Source organism: Copidosoma floridanum, unplaced genomic scaffold (genome assembly GCF_036245765.1).
Source record: "Copidosoma floridanum isolate Cflo_tuat_1 unplaced genomic scaffold, Cflo_Japanese_pri ptg000006l, whole genome shotgun sequence".
NCBI lineage: Eukaryota > Metazoa > Arthropoda > Insecta > Hymenoptera > Encyrtidae > Copidosoma > Copidosoma floridanum.
Window position 1 is genome coordinate 13,400,736 of NW_028321883.1, and position 20,214 is coordinate 13,420,949.

The 20,214-nt window shown below is 44.5% G+C and overlaps 1 protein-coding gene across 4 annotated transcripts in view; it reads left to right on the forward strand.

The window, feature by feature from the left end:
• The window catches only part of ftz-f1 (ftz transcription factor 1), a 236,355-nt gene that overhangs the window by 176,309 nt on the left and 39,832 nt on the right, over nt 1–20,214 (forward strand). For 2 of the 4 annotated variants that reach the window (XM_089598372.1, XM_089598370.1), the window contains exon 1: nt 1,838–3,453. In XM_089598372.1, coding sequence (XP_089454498.1) covers nt 2,373–3,453 — 1,081 coding nt within the window. In that variant the 5' untranslated portion in view covers nt 1,838–2,372. Of the gene's footprint in view, nt 1–1,837; nt 3,454–20,214 lie in introns of those variants that run through there. The other 2 variants (XM_089598373.1, XM_089598374.1) reach the window with 2 other exon arrangements.

Sequence of the window (20,214 nt, forward strand, 5' to 3'; positions counted from 1 at the left end):
AAAATTTTTTTTCTCAACTTGAATAAAATTCTATGCCAAGCATGTAAGTAAACAGTATACTCGCACCTTTGGCACATTAAGACCATAATATAAGTACATCGCTCTCATAACCCATTACCATAGCGCTGCACCCTCATCGCGCTTCATGTATATAAATATACCTACTCATGCACGCACATTAGATAACTTAATACCGTGAGCTCACGCGAGTCCCGTAGTAAAAGTAATAGTTATGATATTAATAATAATACCGTAGTAATAATAATTATGATGAAAATAATAATAATAATAATACCACCAATGTAAATATGCAGAATTGTAATAAGTATTGTATATTTAATTATTATATAGCGAGCAGCGTCAATAGTAATATATTATATACACAGGCACGCACACAGAGACGCATGAGCATACACAAGAGACACCGATAGGTAGGTATGTATAGTATAGGGGTCGTGTACACAAGGAGAGGAGAGGGGGGCTCGCTCGCGCGGACAATACTTCTACGGCCGACATAGACCTGGTTCCGTAAGTAGGTCAACCCCACCGCGGCGCGCGCTGCTCCCTCCCCCGCCGGCGACTCCCTGCTCCGACGGCACCCCCCCCCCCTTTGCCTCCTCCTGGACCCTCCTTCTCGCTCGCCCCCGCGCAGCCCCGCTCCTCCGCGTAGCCGTCGCTCTCTCTCCCTCGCCAACCCACCCGGCTCTCGGCTCCGCTGGCGGGCAACAACGGCGGCAAAGCCGACGCAGGCACCTGGTGGCATGCGCGCCCGCTCAAACACTTTCACTTATGCCGCGCGCGCGACGCGCCGCCGAGTAGTTTTGTGCTGCATGCGACTCCACTGCCTCTCCTCGGCGATCGAGTGTCTTACTTCACTTGTATATCTCACGACTCAACTCCGCGCCACGGTGTGTTTTTTTTTTTTGTTGTCCGTTCGTGCGTCTTGTGCCACCCCCGTTGACTCCAAAGTGCTGTACACACGACATCGGAAAGGGCGAGTCGTTGGTGTGTCAAAGGGCTGCGTATGGAAACATTGAGAATTCCCGTGCAATGGCTGATAGAGCCTAGCGAACGCCTAGTACAACTTGAAAAAGCGAGAGTGACGGAACTCGCCAGTAGAAGCAGCTGTCTGAAGTAATACCAATCTCCTCCTCCTGTAGATTCGGCGTTTGGTTGTAGTGGTGGTGGTAGTGGTGGCGGCTACCCAGCGGAGTCAGTTATTGGGGGAGGAGGAAGAGGGAGATAAGGACGGAAGGAAGGAAGGGAGGGGGAGCGGCGGCGCTCCTCGATCAGTCGGTGTGTATAGCGTGTGTCGGCGTATACACAACGACACGGAGAGGAGGAGGCCAGAGCGAGCGAGCGGTGGCCCTTCGGGAAAACGAGGATCAGTGGCACGCCGAGCGCCGTGCCGTCGAGTTGTGCCTCTCGGGCCCCCCACCCCCGTGTCAGCGTAACATCGCTCTTTTGGTACAATCGTATACCTTGTACTCGTACGGCGAGTAACATCTCTTGAGGTAGTTCTTCTGCCTCGTCGTTATTGTGCTATAATCTGACACTCTGCTCCAACAATTAATGATACATTAAGTACTGATTATTAAAAGTGTTGCCGTAACGATAGTCGTTTTTCCGTTCGGGAGTACTTGGTTTTAATACTTGGGGTACATACTAAAATATTACGAGTATATACTACCTGATGCAGTAACAGTGAATCACCAGTGACTCGGAGTGGTTCTGTGCTTGTTTTTTTGTTCGGTTATTGTGTCCCAGTGTTCGTTTCTCCCCAGCTTATACTCTTGACATAAAACCTGAGCACCCCCCCAAGCCCCCCCCCCTAGTTCTACAAGCATTAAAATTAAATTGTGCCTAAAACATATAATTCGTACGACTCGGTGCACTCATATATATACACACACACACACACCACATACATACACGTACACACACATTGGTCAATGGTATTCGATAGTCTGTTATCAACGAGGCGCAGCGGTTGCGTCGACAGTGAGCAGTAAAGGGGAGTTCCGGCTGTAGTCCACCTAATCAGTTAAATATGTTTCGGACGCACTAGTTTGTTGTTGTTATTGTTGTTACGATACACAAGTGTTATTTTTGTCGTCTGCTGTGCAGCGCGAGTGTGACGTGATACATTATAATTAATTTTTTGGTGTTGTTGCTCCGATATTTTGTTTCTATTCTACGTAACTTGAATGAAGATCAGTTTTACAACAGATAGAAACAAGAGAGTTAAAGTATCCTCAACAAAGAGTAAATCCAGCTGATGCAGCATCGTTCGAGGTCACGAGTTCAATTAGGCCCCGATCGCATGTTGGCCCGAGCGCTGTCCCAGGCACCCCCGACAGGCGGCTACTGATATGTTATTGGAGATGGAGCAGCATTCGGGCCTGATATCCCTGAACATGTCGCCGTTCCACCTCAGCCCCCAGAACAGCCCTCAGAGTGCTGGTGGTGCGCCTCAGCAGTCCCAGCAGCAGCAGCAGCAGCAGCAGTCGAACCAGCAGCAGCAATCCAACCAGTCCCACCACCAGTACAGCCCCTCGCCCTACGCCAACTGCGCTCAGCAGAGTCCCGCCTCGAACCCGCTTTGCCACCCACAGCAGCAGCAGGCCTCTCAGGCCCAAAAAAACCAGCAGCAGCAGCAGCAGCAGCAGCCAAGTAGCGGTGGTGGCATGGCTAGCTTCGAGAACGCCTTTTACGAGGCTACGAGCCTAGACGAGCGCTGTCCCATGTGCGGCGACAAATCGCCCGGTTATCACCAATACGGCCTCCTGAACTGCGATAACTGCAAACACCACCTGTTTAGGCCCAGCAACAGCTCGCCCAGCTGCTCCGTCAGCAAGAAGGTCTACACGAGTCTGTTCTCGCCAACAGGTGGAGGAGGCGGTGGCGGCGGCGGCGCTGGCAATAACGCCACGGGCCCCAGCAGCAGTAACAACAACAACAACAACAACAACAACAACAACAGCTCGAACGGGCCCACGGTCCAGCAACAACAAAGTACGGGCCTCGAGTCCGCGAGCTACAGCGCCAACAGCCAGCAGCCCAACAACAGCACGGGTATGTGCCATCAGGTGCAACAACAGCAGCAGCAACAACAACAACAACAGCAGCAGCAGCAGCAGCAACAGGGGAGCCACTTGGCCGGCCAGGTTGGCGTGGGCGTGGTTACGGGCTCGATCCCCGGGCCCTCGGACTTTCCCGACACGAAGGACGTGATAGAGGAATTGTGCCCGGTGTGCGGGGACAAGGTGTCCGGTTACCACTACGGTCTGCTAACGTGCGAGTCCTGCAAGGGCTTTTTCAAGCGGACTGTGCAAAACAAGAAGGTGTACACGTGCGTGGCCGAGCGCCAGTGCCACATCGACAAAACCCAGAGGAAGCGCTGTCCGTTCTGCAGGTTCCAAAAGTGCCTCGAGGTCGGCATGAAGCTCGAAGGTGAGTACCTAGTACCCTAATTTCTTCTTCTTCTTTTTTTTTGTTTTTCTTTTAAACCTTTCGCTCGTTTTCTCACGCGCAGTATCGGTACACACCTCGTTGCATCGACCGATCTCTATTTTTACCGATACCCATACACTTGAGTGCACAAGTAATTGTCCCTAGCTTAGCTCACTATAGAGAGCAACGAGCTCTCGCGTGATTCCGAGTATAATATTACAGGTAGTGCGTGGTGGTGTAGTCGCTGGACGTTGTGCGTGTACCCAGGTATAATGTATACCTATACTCTCTTGTATATATACTTACGTATGACGCAAGGAAACCGGTTCCACGCTCCGCTCCACCTCTGCGCTCTCGTATATACCTCTTAATACACCGCGACGTGTCGTAATAGCACAGTATTATATATGTATAGGCTCGCGAGAGCGCGCGCGCGCGTTTCTAACCTCCTTATTCGCGGGCCGGCTTTTCATTTCTCGCGCCGATGGCAACAAAAAAAAAATAAATACTTATGTGTGTCGCGATGCTTTTTTACACGAAAGAGCGAGGGAGAACGCCCCCCTCTACGCGCCACTTTTGTATGGTTAATCGATAGGGCGCGTTTTCATATACGGGACGCGCTAAAATAAGCGCGTCGTTGATGCCGGGTGAAAAACAAAAAACAAAAAACCAAGTTGCTTCTTATCTCCGTTTCGCGGTATGTGCTTATGTGCTCGCGTGTGTGTGTGTGTGTTGGCATGTATTCAGCTAGTTGTGTATACATTGAGCAATCGCCCATATTCGGATCGACCATACAACATATTCAATTCCACTTCGGTTGACACACTTGGCGTAGCATACTTACGGATATTGCCGAAAGCGAGAGTGCCTTATTGACGAATTTCGCGCTCTCGATATGTTATGTATACGTAATATATACCCATGTATATAGGTACGAACACATGCGAGAGTATAAACATTGGGAAATGGAAGCCATAAGGTCGGGTATGGTTTCACGGTTTTTCCCTGATATGGGGTTGTTTTTTGCCCAACTCTCTCTCTCTCTCTCTCTCTCTCTTTATTTTATTTTTTCCGTGAGAGAAATTGCCCTTGTTCATTTAGAAGAAAGAATCACATTTTTTTGCGTTATTTTAATCTAACACCGCGGTAAATCGGCCTTACCGCGGGATGGACAAGAACTCCGAGTACTATAACACATCGTCGGTCGAGAGTATAGATGTAGAGTTATATTCCGCCGCGAGTGTAGTGTTTATTACAGTGGCGTGACATGTGTGTACACTTAATAGCAAGCGCTGCTCTAGTTAATATTCGTACAAGTATGCGTGTAAGTATAACACAATCAGCAACTCGAGCGGTATTCCGGCACAGGTGCGAACCGTAAAAACTATTGTACAGACAATTCAGACGGCTCACAGAGGGGTGTATACTGGTGACAATTTTAATTTACGAAAATCGCACTCTCCCTCGTCGCCGAACCCCTTATCGCGATCGTACCTGTCGGGGACGAACAAAATTGTAGGGATAACATAGAACAACGAAAAAACACCACACACAAGCGGCGTGAAATGTACTTACAGTTGAAACGGGTATAATATATTTACTATAAGTATCGCGGTTGCGTATGGCCAACGCGATATATAGTGTAGATAAGAAAGAAGCCGGTGGACGATAATATTACATTTTTTTGTTTTTTGTTTTTTGTCGCGAACGTAAAAAAGGGGCTAAAAGTGTATTTGTTTCAGCAGCGGTCAAACGTATTTCGATCGAGACTTGGCTCGCGCCCTAGTTTTCTTCCTCTTCTCGTACATACGCGTGTCCGTACGTGTAAAAAACGAAAAGACACACTTGACATGCAACGATGAGGCGAACGAACCGGCAGTCGAGTTGAAAAAAAATTTGCTAATGCATGGGACGCGGTCGCGGGGGGGAGCATAGAGGAGAAAATAAAAAGAAACCACCCAACGACTACGAGAGGCCGCGCTCCACGCACAACAAAGTACACACGACGTATCTTTTTTTTCGTGTTGCGAGAGGTTTTTTCGGCTGTCGCTGCTTTCGTGTATTACCCACAACCTCCTTTAAAAAGCTCTCGCGCTCTCTCGCGTTGGGCAACACTTGTATGTACATGTATATATACGAGTAGACCGCCGCGGTCCGTAAATTATACGAAAACCATGTGGCCCAACTGTTGCGACAATCCCTCCCTCTCTCGCTCCCGTTTGGCCGAGCACACACGGGGTTATACGCTGTACACTCTATATATATATATATATATATGTGTGTGTGTTAAATGTGTCGGTGGCGAAAATTGGGCCTCGCTCGCTCGGGAATGACACGTGGTAGGTATATACCTACACTTGCACGATCGAACCGTCGATACGACAGCTCAAGTTTTCGGCTCGCGACCACCTCCCCCGGCACCGTACAATCACCTCTTCGTGCCGTAAGTGGTGGCTCGCGTGAATTTATTATTCTCGGCTGCTAGCTGCTCCACTTGACAGTTTCATCGATACGTCCCGATGATTCATTGCCGCCGATCAATTATCTCTCTTTTTTTGTTTTTCATCGAAATTTCACGGTTTTCGCCACGTGCTTGTATACACCAGAACAGTTGCTGTAAAAAACCGTGTAATTGCGTTCGAGAGAAGTCTTGGATTCGCAAACGGAAGGGCTGGCTCGCGTGCGCTGAAGGGTGCAAGTCGATAGATGAGGTATACTTTTAATCCATAAGATTTAACACGCAAGTTAGTCCCGGAAAATGGGGGCGCCACAACACTTGTACTCATCAGCTGATGTACATTATACGCGGTGCGTAAGCGTCGAAAAATCGGAAAAATCGAGTATGTTTTTCAAGAAACGAGACGTTATTCGAGGCGCCGTTAATCCGTTAATATCAACGCGAGCGAGGGAGGAAGCGAGCAAGCGCCAAGACAGCCTCTATACGCGGCAGAATCTAGAGCTAAAAGCCGCAAAGTAGATTTATAGGCCTGCAAATGTATACCCCATCTGCAATTGTACCAACGAGCGCGTGGGAGTCGAGCAGCGCATCGGAAATTCAAAAGCCGCGATTCCTTGCACTTTTATTATCTCGAGAGAGAAAGGGGGTGGGGGGGAACGTGTATGTAGGTGCTCTTGCGTGTGTGTACACATGAATTATTTGTGTCAAGGACGCGCCGTCTCAAGGTCGTGAAAAGTAAATCGCGAGAGCGCGCGCGCGAAAGAGAGAGAGAGACGCGTATATACATACATACCTACAATGTACAGGTGGCGGTACATTATACCCAAGGACGACGTGGGCTGGCTTTTGCAGGAGAAAATATCACGATCCATCGTCGGCTCCTGCGTGCACCTCTCTCGCGTTTCGTTTTTCCATTGACGGGTTTCACTCTCGTTTTCTCCGGTTTTTTGCAGACAATGCATTAATTTGTTCCGCTCTCGGAGTGTTTGCTCCACCGCCCCAGGGATCACGTGTACTTGGGCACTGCACTTTGTCGGGTTTTTCCAGTTGTTATTTCCGGTAGATTAACAAACAATCGTCCATCGAGTACCCATCGCCCGTAAGGGCCAAAGAAAAAATCACATCAGCCGACCACGAGTGGCCTCGCAGATACGCACAATCGGCCTACATAATTACCCATTACTTGTAACCTACTCCTATGGTTGCGCTATTGTTTCCGGTTTCGTCATTTCCAGGCCACGTATATATATTATATAGTCGTCGTACATATGCCATATTACAATATCAATGGAGGTCAAGAGCGAAAACACACATTTGCTAATGAAAGAGAGGCAGACAAACGCGAAGACATTTAGCATTAGATGTAACCATGTATTGTATGTGTATATATTATAGAAATGACGCGCGTGCAAGTTGTCGAGCGGCTCGGCCGACTGAGATATAATCGCGGCCTCTAACGTTATGATACACATCTCATACTTGGTAAAGATATACGCGTATCTCATGGGTATAGAAAAACTGTATCCACGTAATATGGGCCACCACAGCTACGTGGGTGTGTGCAAACGAATTGGAACAACTCAATACATTATCACTCGTATCCCTGCTGCGTGACTTTTTTTGATAGTTAAACCATATCCCCCTTGCCTCACTGCAGTGTATCTTTTGCTGTTCTTGGCCGTCTTATGTATGTATGTATGTATGTCGACCGGCAAAAAGGTTCATCATCAGGTCTAAAAGTGTATATTGTATGTATTTACCTTTTTCCGGATCTCATGGTATCTGATCGCGCTACGGGTAATTTTACAAAAATTATTGCCTTCGATGGAGAGAACGGCGCTTTTCCTATAAAAATTAACACACACGGAAAACCATTGCCAAATGTTTGCCACTTCAGACCGCATCGGGAAAGTCAGCTTCATCGCTGTGCTTGCAACAAGCAAGCTGTTGATGCAGGCGCATTTTAACACCAAACAGTACGCATCTATAAACAATTATTGTTCCTCCTTACAGAGAGTGTATGCACGGTACATCTATTGCGAAGCAAAAAAAAAAAAAAAAAAAAATAGAGCTGCGTGCACCAAAGCGACGGACAAAAGGAAAGAGGGACCTCAAAATAATTTGCGCTCTCACCTTAAGCACAAGTATATAGTACAAGACATTCGAGCCGAGCGGAGACCGCGCCCGAAGCCCGAGAGGAGGAGGCGACGGTGCACTTTCGCTCCTCGCTTCATTCTCCTGTGCGCAGAACACGCGGCACAAATATATATACGTATATATAACACACCGAGAGCGAAAGCGCGATTCAGCGAGAGAGAATGCAATCCAGCGCCGGTGTGTGCTGTTTTCGTGCCGATTAACGTAACCGATGCGGTTCGCTCTCTGCGTGCAATGTGTGCCCGCGCGCGAGATTACGCAACCCGCGGCCGAGAGCCAATTGATTGTGATACTGTGATATACATGTATATCATACACGGCATACTATTATTTCTGCATCTGCCCCCTCCGGGTGTGTTGTGCATACGCGTACTTACATACACATATAATATGTGTATCGAGGGACTCGAAAATGTGGTGGCACACCTGTATGCACGTGGTCGCGAGCGGGAGGGCTCTCGACTCCTGTAGAAAAATATAGGTGTCATTGGAAACGAATGTGCGTTGGCGAGTGTCGCGCCATCGTCGTCGCGTGCTAGAATATACCCTTATGGGACGTCCAGCCGGGCTCTCGTGCAAGAGGCTTGGAACAATCAAATGGAGCAGCGACGCCCCGCGGGTACTTATTGCAGGTGCCGATCGGCCTTCAAACATCTCGTGCGGGGATTCACGAGCGGTTGGCCCATAAACCGCGCCGAGGGGTCGTTCTTCCAAAGGAAAAACCAAACGTAACTCTTACAATAGAGGCTCGGTCTGATGTAATTATATGCTTTTTTTTTTTTTGTTTTTTTCTTCGCGTGGTCTTATCTCGCGTGAAAATCGCGTCTCACCGACGATCGAAAAACTCTTGATTTATTTTTATGATCGCGGCAGGTGAACTTGAAAATATATATATTTTTAACCCTCGTAATCTTTACACCTTACGGTACAATATACAATACTTATTATGTATGCACACCCACGCGGATTTTGCCTCGTTTACCCCACCCCCTCTCTCTCTCTCTCTCTCTCTCTCGCGTATCATCATCTTTTACGCTCGAATTTATACCTGATTATAACATAAAGCGAGATAAAGTATATGCATTTCAATATCACCACACGAGATGATAATTTTTTCGTACTCGTGCTATCATCCTCTTGATTGATATTACAAATAAAAGTTATTATAACGACTTTTTCTTTTTTTTTTTTTCTTTAAGCACCAAAACTGGTATTTATACATATATATCGTGCCGAGAAATTAATAAGCATTAACATAGTTGAGCACCCGAGCGTTATCTTTCGTTCTAAATTGGATGTATAAATATTATCTATACGCTACGTATACTGAAGATGCGTGCTGTTGATCTAATTTTTCTTTGCGCGGCTCTTGGCTCTCCCTCTCTGAAAACGCCGCAGCGGTATAATGATAACAAAAGTCGAGTTATTAGATTAGACACGCTATTGAAATCGATCGCTCGCTCGTTTCGGGAAAAACTACGGGCGAGTACGTCCGTGTACGTGCAAGTACGAGAGCACTCGATGGCCTGCATCCTTGATTTTGAAACTTTTTCACGGACATACTCTTGTATATATACATGCATGTGATAGATATGCACATATGTATAATACATTATCTTGCGGTTACGTCACTTGCTGATGTTCAACAGCCGAGATACACATACGTAATATTAAAATAATATTGAGTAGGTGTGTATATATATAGGGTCGGCAAACAATAAATTGATAAAACATCGACGAGGATGATAACACACACGGACTTGGCCTCACGCAAGGTGTCAAGCGAAATTATTGTCTTCGATTGAATGCAACATTATAAACAGTAAAGGCAAAAAAAAAAAAAAAAAAAAATCGACATAAACGTTGAATTTCATTGCTATTGACTTATCGCGCGATACGGCTGTCGAGCAGTTATACAATTTTGATTAATGGCGTATCGTGCCGCGACAATAATTCTCGAATCTTATCGTAACTTGGCGCTGTGACCCACTTTTGCGCAAAAAAGAAAAATTAATACACCAGCAGCGGGGCATTACAACACGACGCGGATAAAGAGCACACAAACGCCGCTCTCCTCCTCCTCAGCGTGTAGGTATTCAAATCGCTCCCGGCCTGTGCGCGTTCACTTTCGGGCGCGTCACGTGCAAGCCGCTCCCCTCTGCTGCTCATCGCCCGAAAAAAAAAAAAAATTCATCAAAAACTGACCTCCTTCGGGCTGACCCACTCCCGGCGCCGCGAGCGTAAAAATAAACCCCGCGGACTCGGAAGCGCCGAGAAAAAGCAGCGCGTCCGTTCGAGTTTGAAAAAAGCTCGGGGAAGAGGAAAAAAAAAAAAAAACACCGAGTAAAAAAGAAGCGTAAAAGAAAAAGAGGAGACGGAAAAAAAAAGACCCTGTCCAGAGTCGGCCATTGTACGAGAGTGGCTTGAATGGGCCGGCGAAAGGGTGAAACGGAGGCTCCCCCTCGCGCGCGCACTCGTGCACGACCAAGTTAAACAGTCCCCGCCGGCACGCCGCAGCGGTGTGTTTATTCGCCGCTGGCCTGCTCCCTTTTTTGCTCGGCGCCGATGCGCTTTTCGCTCGGTCGATCGAACCCAGCTGTTTTCGGGTCACATCGGCACTATACGCGGCCACTCCAGTTCTGTCGGCTGCAACCAGCACCTCTTTTTTTAAAAAGTAATTAATTTTTTTTTCATCAAGGGGCACATTGTGTACGATTATCATGTAGTTTAAATTTCAAATTGCTTGCGTGTGCGTAGAAACGCACGATACATCAATTTTCTCCCACCCAGTCGTGAACGTACTAGTTTTGCAATCACGAGTAATCTTTTTGTTTCGCAAAAACTCGTCATTTTATTATATTCAGCATCAGCCACTCCAATGTCAAGGTCCACTCGCGATTTTCTTGAAAACGTTCGACAACCATATACTTTTTCGCAATAACTCCTAGTCCTCCCCCTAAACAACAGCACTTTCCGTTGTTTGTGTTCGTCACATGTGCTTTAAAACGACGAGTAGTTTTCCGAGTTCACGGAATCCGTTGGCAGAGTCGAGCCGCGCAAATTTTCGGCACGCACAAACGAGCCAGCAAGTGTTTTAATTTCCGGTAATTGGGTTGAGCGGTGACTCACGCTGCGAAGAAAAAAAAACAGCTTTTCGTCTCGCGGAGGAGGGGAGCGCGCGACGCACTTGTCTGTAATATTTAACGCGCGTCTAATGGGTTGATTCAAGTTTTCGTCGTCTGGCGGAAATTTTACCGACTACTGCAACGGCGTGTGCAACGAGCATGAATTCAATTATCATTTTTTATTGTCTGAAGGAAAAAAAAAAGGAGCAAAAAATGCCTCGACAAATGCATTGAAAAGAGCGTTGGGTTCGGTGTCTGTCTGTACAGGATTGATGCATTATGTATACGTAACAGCCAAACGCCTCGCCAAACGCGTTGTTTATTCTCGTGGACGACGGATAACGGCGAGCTTGAATAATGCTAAAACGAGTGTGACGATAAGCCACCAAGATATAATTTGAAATGCAGCGATGCACAAGCCAATGAGGGCCCCGAGTGACTCTCGGGGTTTTTTTTCCTTCGATATTTTAAATAACACCCCGATCAGGATCAGTCCGAGATTGAGAGGAAAAAACCGAGGAAAAAATGTTTTCTCTCGAATCGCGAAAGTCGATCCAAAAGTAACCGCTTATCCAAACTTAAGCGCGTCTACGAAACGCATCGTAGCAATAATTGCATAGTCCATAGCGATGACTAATAAAAAATTCTGTCATCAAAAGCAAACGTACTTTATTTGAAAAAAAGGTGTTTAAAATTCTACGAAATAGTTGTGTCCAAGTCCTCCATGATGTAGAAAATAGATACATAACAAAATTGATTATAATTTCACCTTGTGTTATAAACAAGAGTTAAGAAACCATAAAAAATGTTTCTCTGCATGACTTTTAATCAATACTTTTTTTGTTTCTGCATGCAACTTTGAATCGGTAGTCTTCCCCCCCTCTTCAAATTTAGAGATAACGATTATGGAACAAGTGAAGTGCAAGAAACGAAATATGTTTTTGTACCTTTCACAGTCTCCCGTTTTAAATTGTTGTAGGAAAGAGTCAGCTCCATAAAGATATACGATAAACTATCGATTACTCTGCCTCATGCACATGCTGTTGCGTGCTGTTGTACATGGTATGATAGAAAATATAAATAAATTTCGATCGGACATTTCAAACGTGTTATTTTAACGTACATTGAATACATTGAATACAACGTCCGTTATCGCTCGATTTTGTTTTAGTAGAGGTATCTATATTATCATCGGCTCCAAGCTCCTACATTCGACGTACCTATATACTGCATAGATAATCATAAAATTCTCTGGCCCGCTCTGCAAGCTCGAACGAGAGCAACCCCCCGAACGCGTGTCACCGACGTGTCGCTTGCGCCAATTTCTGAGAAAAGCGTCGTAGCGATACACGTTAGGTGACGGTTCCCACGAGGATAGACGGTTCAAAAGAGAGGCTAGCTGCGCGGCGCCAAAAGAAAACTAGGCCCTGCGAAAATAGAAAATTCTGCCGCTCGCAAAATTGGTTTCGAGTCTGCGCATGCGCGAGGGGGAACCCCCAACCCTCTCTTCCCCGAATCTCGCGCCAAACCACTGTTACTCTCTCTCTCTCTCTATCGCTCCTGGGGTGGATGCTTCTCGCGCGATTGTTCGAGAATCGCGTCTAAGCAAGGAATCAGACATATTCGATCGGCCACGATGGCGCTTTAACGGACATTCATCGATTTTTGCTATATTTAGCGTCTGCGGTCGTCGCGTCGAACAGATACCCAGCCGTACAAGCCACCTCTTCTTTCGTACAGGCAATATTCCGGCTTTTCCGTTTTTTTTTTTTTTTTTGTTTTTTTTTTTTGTTTTTTTTTTTTCTTTTTCTTTCTCGTAATATACTTATGTCTCGAAAGCCAAATTGAATCGCATAATGCCGGCGCGCACGGAGTTTATCCGCATGTGTTTTAATGCCGTTTGGAAACGAGGTCAATTATTTTCAATCGATGACTCGATGATATATTTGCATTCGGGGCAAGTCGCGCTCTCTGTGATAGCGGCTGATGCACAACCCCGGTGTATACATACATCCATAAATACATACATACATAGGAACGATGTCAAAGGTAAGTAAGCCAGTCATTGTTTGACAGAGGCACATACCCATAAGTATGTATGTGCATTATAGTTCTCGGATTAACAAGTCATCAGGGAGTTCCGAAATGATACTCCGCGATATACTCGTACACGCTGATAAAGCGCATTATTATCATTACAGCTTAGTGCTTCGATGACCTTCGTGTACATTATGATGTATCGACGTCTTCGCAGCTTAATCTAATTGCGTGCTATATGCGGTATTTGACACGTACGTACGAAGGCGAAAAACGATTTTCGGATTATCATTTCTTGCGGTATGTGTGAGCTCACTCGAAAAACGGCCGCGAGCATAGGTATCTGTGTTGGCAACGTAAAAGCTATACGATATGATAACCTTACGAAAAACTTTTGACACACTTAGTGCGTCAAACTACTACTACTACTACTATTCTACTACTACTAAACTACTAAACTACTACTATTCATCGTAGTTTCGATCTTTCATTTTGTATTTCATTGTTGTGCATCATTAATTTCGTCAATTAACTTTCAAATCCTTGTGCCATTCAAGTGTTGAAACAAATGATGGATGGTACCAGTAGATAACGCATAACTAAGCAAACATCACATTTTTCATAATTTTTTAAGTAAATCATGGGTAATGTCCATTAAAACAAGGTCGACATCGATTACCGGCGAGCATCCAGATGTATGAACGTGTGTTGAGGCGCGTAAATTACTAAGCACAAATGCGCGAGATATAGGCGGTCAATTCGGGGGATTCCGAAAAATTCGAGCGGTTCTTTGACCCACATTACACAGTTCGGATAGTTATTGTCGCCGTATCGCAACAGAAGAACGGATACTTTTTAATGCTAATGAAATAAAATTTTAATACCGAGGCTCGATGCGGGAACTCAAAATTACAGTGGAAAACGGAGCTAAGTGTGAAAGTTGGGTGGGAAAAACGGTTGATTTGGGAAAAGTTGATTTTCTTGAACTCCGTCGTGTGGCAGTACACTGCTATTTTGTTTGCGAGATGACTTCAACTCAACTATCGAATTGCTTTCAGGGTTATCAATTAATTAGTGATTCTCAAACTATTTTCCAGTCCCGCAATAAACTATGATTCTGTTTTAATTTGAAATCGTTTTTTTTTATGTCATTCCACGAGCGATTTGATAGTTGGGAAGTTTTTACGCTTGTATTTTCAGTTACCTCATGTCTCGTCACTGCAAGTTGAGTTGATATTACGTAAAAAAGTAATTGTAAACAAACTAATATTCTTTACTAAATTTTTTAAAAGACTTACAAAGAAAAACGCTAATGAACGTCCTTGTAGTTGACATAATGACTCGAGAAGCCCGAAATATTTTTTTGTTGATATCGTCGAGGTGAATAACCCGATTACCATTGATAGGAGGTGAGACGATACAAGAGGTTTCTTGTCATGACAAGTGTAACAAAACTACCTGTGGTATAATTAACGTTTTAAACTTGCTGAAAGCGCTGGTTGATTGGGTAATGGTTAAAAAAAAACTTTACTCGCCCGAAACGATTTAAAAATACAATTAAAAAAAAAGAAAAATATCCAAGTGTACCGGTAATGTCTCCAGTCCAGAGATAATGATTGTTTGAGTTTAAGTAGTTACTGATAGAAAAACATTCCGACGTTTACAATGTGAGTTCAAGGTCGCGTCACGGTACTACTTTTGCCTTAGGAAAGAAAAGTTAATGTTTACATCACGATTTTAGTACTTGAATGTAAAAATCAAGGATTTCCATGAAAAGCTCCGAAACGATTTATATGTTAAATAACTTTTTGATATACATTTCTAATGTTGCTTCGTACTGATTACACATGTCCAAGTTCCAAGTATAATTATGTTGAAGCGACGATTATAAACTTTTTGACTCACCAACGTGAAGAAAATAGATTTTATGACGTCATCCACTGGAATAAAACCAAATAATGTTTTTCACCGCGCAAATGAGTAGTTAAGTATCCCCTATTAGCGATAAGCCAAATCCAAGGTCGAATCTTAACAAAACTTGAGTTAACGGCAGCGAAGGTGGGCATAACAGATATAAATATGTACACCCGAAATTTCGAAATAAATTTTTCAATTTCTAAAATAACAACCTTGAGATACCTTATCGACGTAACGCTTATGACTCGTAGATAAAAATGTTTCAACGCGTAGCACTCGTCCAAGGCCACGGATTCGTAAAAGCTATCGATAATCGAGGCTCCGCCAAATGAAGCATATACCTAGCAACACGCAGAGTCGCGAAAAGCATAAAACCATCGTCGGAGAGTCTCACCGGATGGTATAGCGCTAGCTCGAGGCAAAGCACATGTAACACCATTGAAACTGCGGCCAGGAGAAGGGTTAACCCGCGAAGACGAAGCGAGAAGGAGAACGACAAGCGGCGATTCTCGTACACACGTACCCCACACTTGCGTTTACACCTATACTTTGTCGACTTTGTACCCACAACGTATATAGTACACACACATACACACACACACATGTATACAATGTATATGTGTATAGGCTCGTCCGGCGCTGCAATCCGAGTTAGTAAGTGGGTCTAGGCCCCCAAGGCCCGTCGATTAAGCGAATCTCGAAACGGCCCCTTTTGCAATCGCCGCCACTGGCTGCCGTTCTCGTGCCTCTTCGTGTGCACCTAAATACGTGTGAGCTCGCGCGGGAAGGCGAACCTCGCGTGTATACAATACTCGCCACTGCATAGTGTGTATGGCCCCCGATCTTGCACAACCGACCACGACGACGTCGAGTGTGTGACGTTTTTCTCTTTCCTTTTCTGGCTTTTTCTACATGGGTACTCTTTTTTAGAGCGTTTACATGAATTTTCACGGGCTGCACGGCTTAACGCTCATTTCGCACATAAGTTTCTCCGCGTGCATAAGCCTTTGTCTTGCTCTTTTTCAATTTGGTTGTGCCCCCTGCACCACCCTCTGATGGTTTTTCATTCGAGGCCGGGTGTGATTTCAAAATTAGGGTTTCCACGCTAGTCGTGCATCAATGCGAGAGGCCTTGAAGTGTCGATTGGATTGTTAAAATCGGTGTCACGGACGATAGTCTTTTATCTTTGAATTTTTTATTTTTTCTTATTTTCAATATTAAACGCGCACAAGTAGGTGCAGATAAGAGCACGCGCGCGCTCGCGTGCCGGCTAATTTCGGGTATAACGACGCGAATGAAGTTAGCGTCAATTTATACTTTTAACATCGTTGCAACAAGAATGAGCGGGAGATGTGTGTGCTTTCCCTGTGTACGTACAATTAACGCCGCGTCGTCGTTGCTCAAACCTGTTGAAACGCAAATAGGTGTATATTATGCACCACCAAGTAACCTACACACACACACACTCGCGGTGCGATGCACATACAATTTCGTCACGTTTTAACGCAAAACGCTACTTGCGCAATATTGTACCTATGGCTCCCCTCTTCGCGCGAACCATACGTTTCAGTGATATAACAAAGGAGCGACTTGTAATATATTTTATTGGGGCATAATGTCGTTGCTTCGTAAGAAGATTAGCATCGTCTCTCTGTACTTGGACGAAAAAAACATTGTGTTTCACTCACAACCACCTTTGAGAGCTTTTGTTTAATAAGTAATATTTAAATTAAATTTGAAAGTTTGTATGATGATTGTAATAACGAAACAATCTTGTAAATAACCTCGCGTTATGTATAACTTTGCTATAAATGAGTAGAGAAACATGGAAATTGTTAAATAAATAAACCCATATGTAGTGCCTGTAGTGGTATAGGTTGCACGTAGATTCGGCACCTCCGGTGCGAGCATATCGTATCAGGGATTTGATGAATATCAAAGAGGTGTACCTATAGTTGTTACACGTACGCGTACAGTGTATAATACAGTGATGTCCGGAAAGGCGAACCATAAAGTTGGGGTGGATTGGTGGGGCTATATTGGCATACGCACACGCGCGACTCGCTTCCTTTTAACTTATGCATAGCGCAATCAAAAGGAGACGCGATAATTCATCGATCGAGTTTCGTAGCGTCCGTTTGCGTGTGTACATACGGATAGAGATTATCCCTCGGTGGGTATTATACACTTGACTGCCGGTTGTCACCATGTGGGCAGAGCCACCCAGCTAGTTCTTCAGGTTTATTTTTTCATATCCTGCTCGTTCCTTTTACGTGTTTGTATTTTATCGTTTCTTAAAATAATAAGACCATAACGACCCCTCCTTTTTAACGTCGACTCCACATCTACTTAGAGCACCCAAGGGGCCTACCCCTGAGTTGGCCTGTGATGCAAAACTAGTCGCGAGGAGGCTCTACCACAGACACGTTATTTAAAAATGCCAGTTTTGTAATCGCGTGCCACCAAACCATCGAACGATGTGGTCGGCACTCTCCTAACGCGAGATGTTCATAAGTGTACGTAACACATGTGTTTTTGGCATCTCGATTGGCTCCAGATATTCTATATGAGCATCGATGACTACTAAACACTCGGGGAAGGAGTATGAATGTTGATGGTGAGCTGATGATAAGAACAATGATTGGACAGATGGAGTTTATTTACTTGGTTACATCGTGTTATCCTGGAAATGGTACGTAGGGGCCATAGGGATCTTTGTGGTGTTTGGAGCACTCCGAGCGACCCAAGAGTCGTTGAGATGTATATCTGTATGCATAGCCAAGACTGTGATGTATGCCTCGATGGTTCTGGGGAACACTTTAATCGAACAAACCTAGTAGAACTTGGATTGTTCAATTATCACCCGATGCAATTAAATGGCGCATAGTTTGTTACTGGGAGGATTAAAGCTGATCTACAACAAGGCATATCGAGTTCCTCGGTCGAAGGACCTACTTTGGGCAGTTCTTGAACTTGCAAAGGTAATGCTCCTCCACAGTAAAAGTGCACGTCCAGATTGACTAAACCCCTTGGAAAACGTTTGCACCCACAATAGTACACGCGATAAGATTGTTTTGTAGTCCATGTAGGTGTAAAACCTGGTTGGCATTTGTTTTCGATGTTTCCAGTTTTGTTACAAGTTCTCAAAAGGCTGAGGAAACATTTTTTGAAACCAATATCTCGAAGTTCAAAAACTGTTGCTACCCAAAACAAAAACAACTAGTATTTCTCATAAAGCACGTTTGAGTGAGTGTTTTCAGTATTGTAGTGCCGACTGACATGCCGTTGCCGAACACGCGACGTTTGTGCACTCACATCGAGAAACTTCAGCGGTGAAATTTGCTTGCCTGGCGCATCAGTCTCTTCTCCCATCTGCCTCCTCCTCTCGCCCTCTTACCGTACGCGGGACGGGCTGGGGGACTGCTCAACGACGAATCGAAATCATCCCAACCGGGAGGCGTAGGTCGTGCACTTAGGGCCGCACAGGTGTGATTTATGAGGGTCGTTCAAGTTGGATAAATGTTTATGGATCCGCGCTGGGGTGTTTATTTAATGAGAGATTCCCCCTCGAGTAATAAATCTTTTTTCTCTCCCGAGAAATACATGCATATTGGACCGTCTGCTGCTGCTGCTGCTGTCTGTCTGACCTGATAGTTTCGTTTCATAATGCACCGTAAAAATGAAAATCAGTTATTTGCTGCCTCGAATTGGCCGAGCGTGTCTTGGAGTCTGCTTATATATTTTTCCCATTTAAATCAAACTCCGAATGTTTGCGTTAAGCAACAAACACTCCATCTCACCCATTTATCATCGTAGTAAAACATTATCTTCATTTGTATTTCTTTTGCGTTTCTCTGAAGTATATTCTTTTTTACGTTTTATTTCATTTTATTTTTCGATGAAAAAAAAAAGAGCTGTGCTGATAAATCAAAGTTCCACGTGTTTTTAAGTAGTTTTCTACATGTGCTCGTGATTTCTAAATAATTTTGACTTACCAACAATGTCGTAACGAACGAAGCCATTTGTATCTTCAGAATCTCAAAGCTCATCTATGCCCTCCGACAAAAATTTAGAAACTGCAAATGAATGAACCTATGTGATGCAATGAATTAAGAAAAATATGGCATCGGTGTTTTTTTTTCATCCCACTGGTCATCGAGCTATGTCACGTTAGATACAAATTACAGCTAATCCATTGACGTCAATTATATCAATTATCTTTCGTAATACAATGTTAAATTAAAACGACGTTACGTAAGGGTATAGAAATAAACAATGATTTGAAAATTACTTTTTTGTTTACCAGTTTCTTTTAAATGGAAAAACAAGTGGAACAGTAGTATTCGATATATTTCATTTAAAATATTACTTTTTTGAAATTCATGATCGCCAGACTAACGTCACAGGTCTTAACCAAGGACGCAACGAGTGAAAAAATTTCAGTCATTTGGACAATCATTTTTTTTTTTTTTTTTGTTATAGGACCATATGCATGGCTTATTCTATAGCTCTTGTGGGAAAAACGGTACACTCTTGGATGAAATATTTATGAAATGAAAATTACCGTGACAGTGTGCGTTATAGGTACACAGTTGAAACCGATCGGGAAACGAGTAAGGAGCGCATAAGTATATTTTAGTCTTCCTTATCGCCTGCACGTCACTGTAACCGGTTAGTCGAAACTTGTGCAAACGATAAGCGAATTGCTAATTCGCATATCCGCTGATAATGGAAACACTCGGAAAACGCACAAAAGAGCCTCTAGCTAATCATCAAGTCCAAAGTATGGTGCTTCCGTCGATTCCCTAACTTTTAATTTTTTTTTCTCCTCCACCCGATCAAACCATTATTTTGAGTCTCGCCTGATTTACCTACTGTCACTCGCAATTATGTTTCAGTCTAGCAGCCATGGCTAGCAAAACTCGTCATCCACTCGAAATTATGAAAGATTTTTCGTACGAGTTCCAACACGCGCTTGTTTTTTTTTTTTTCTTCTTCTTTCAATGATATGCGTTCTCCAAATCGTTACGTAATGTTTGCGAAATAGTGTAGAGAAACAGGAGGTAA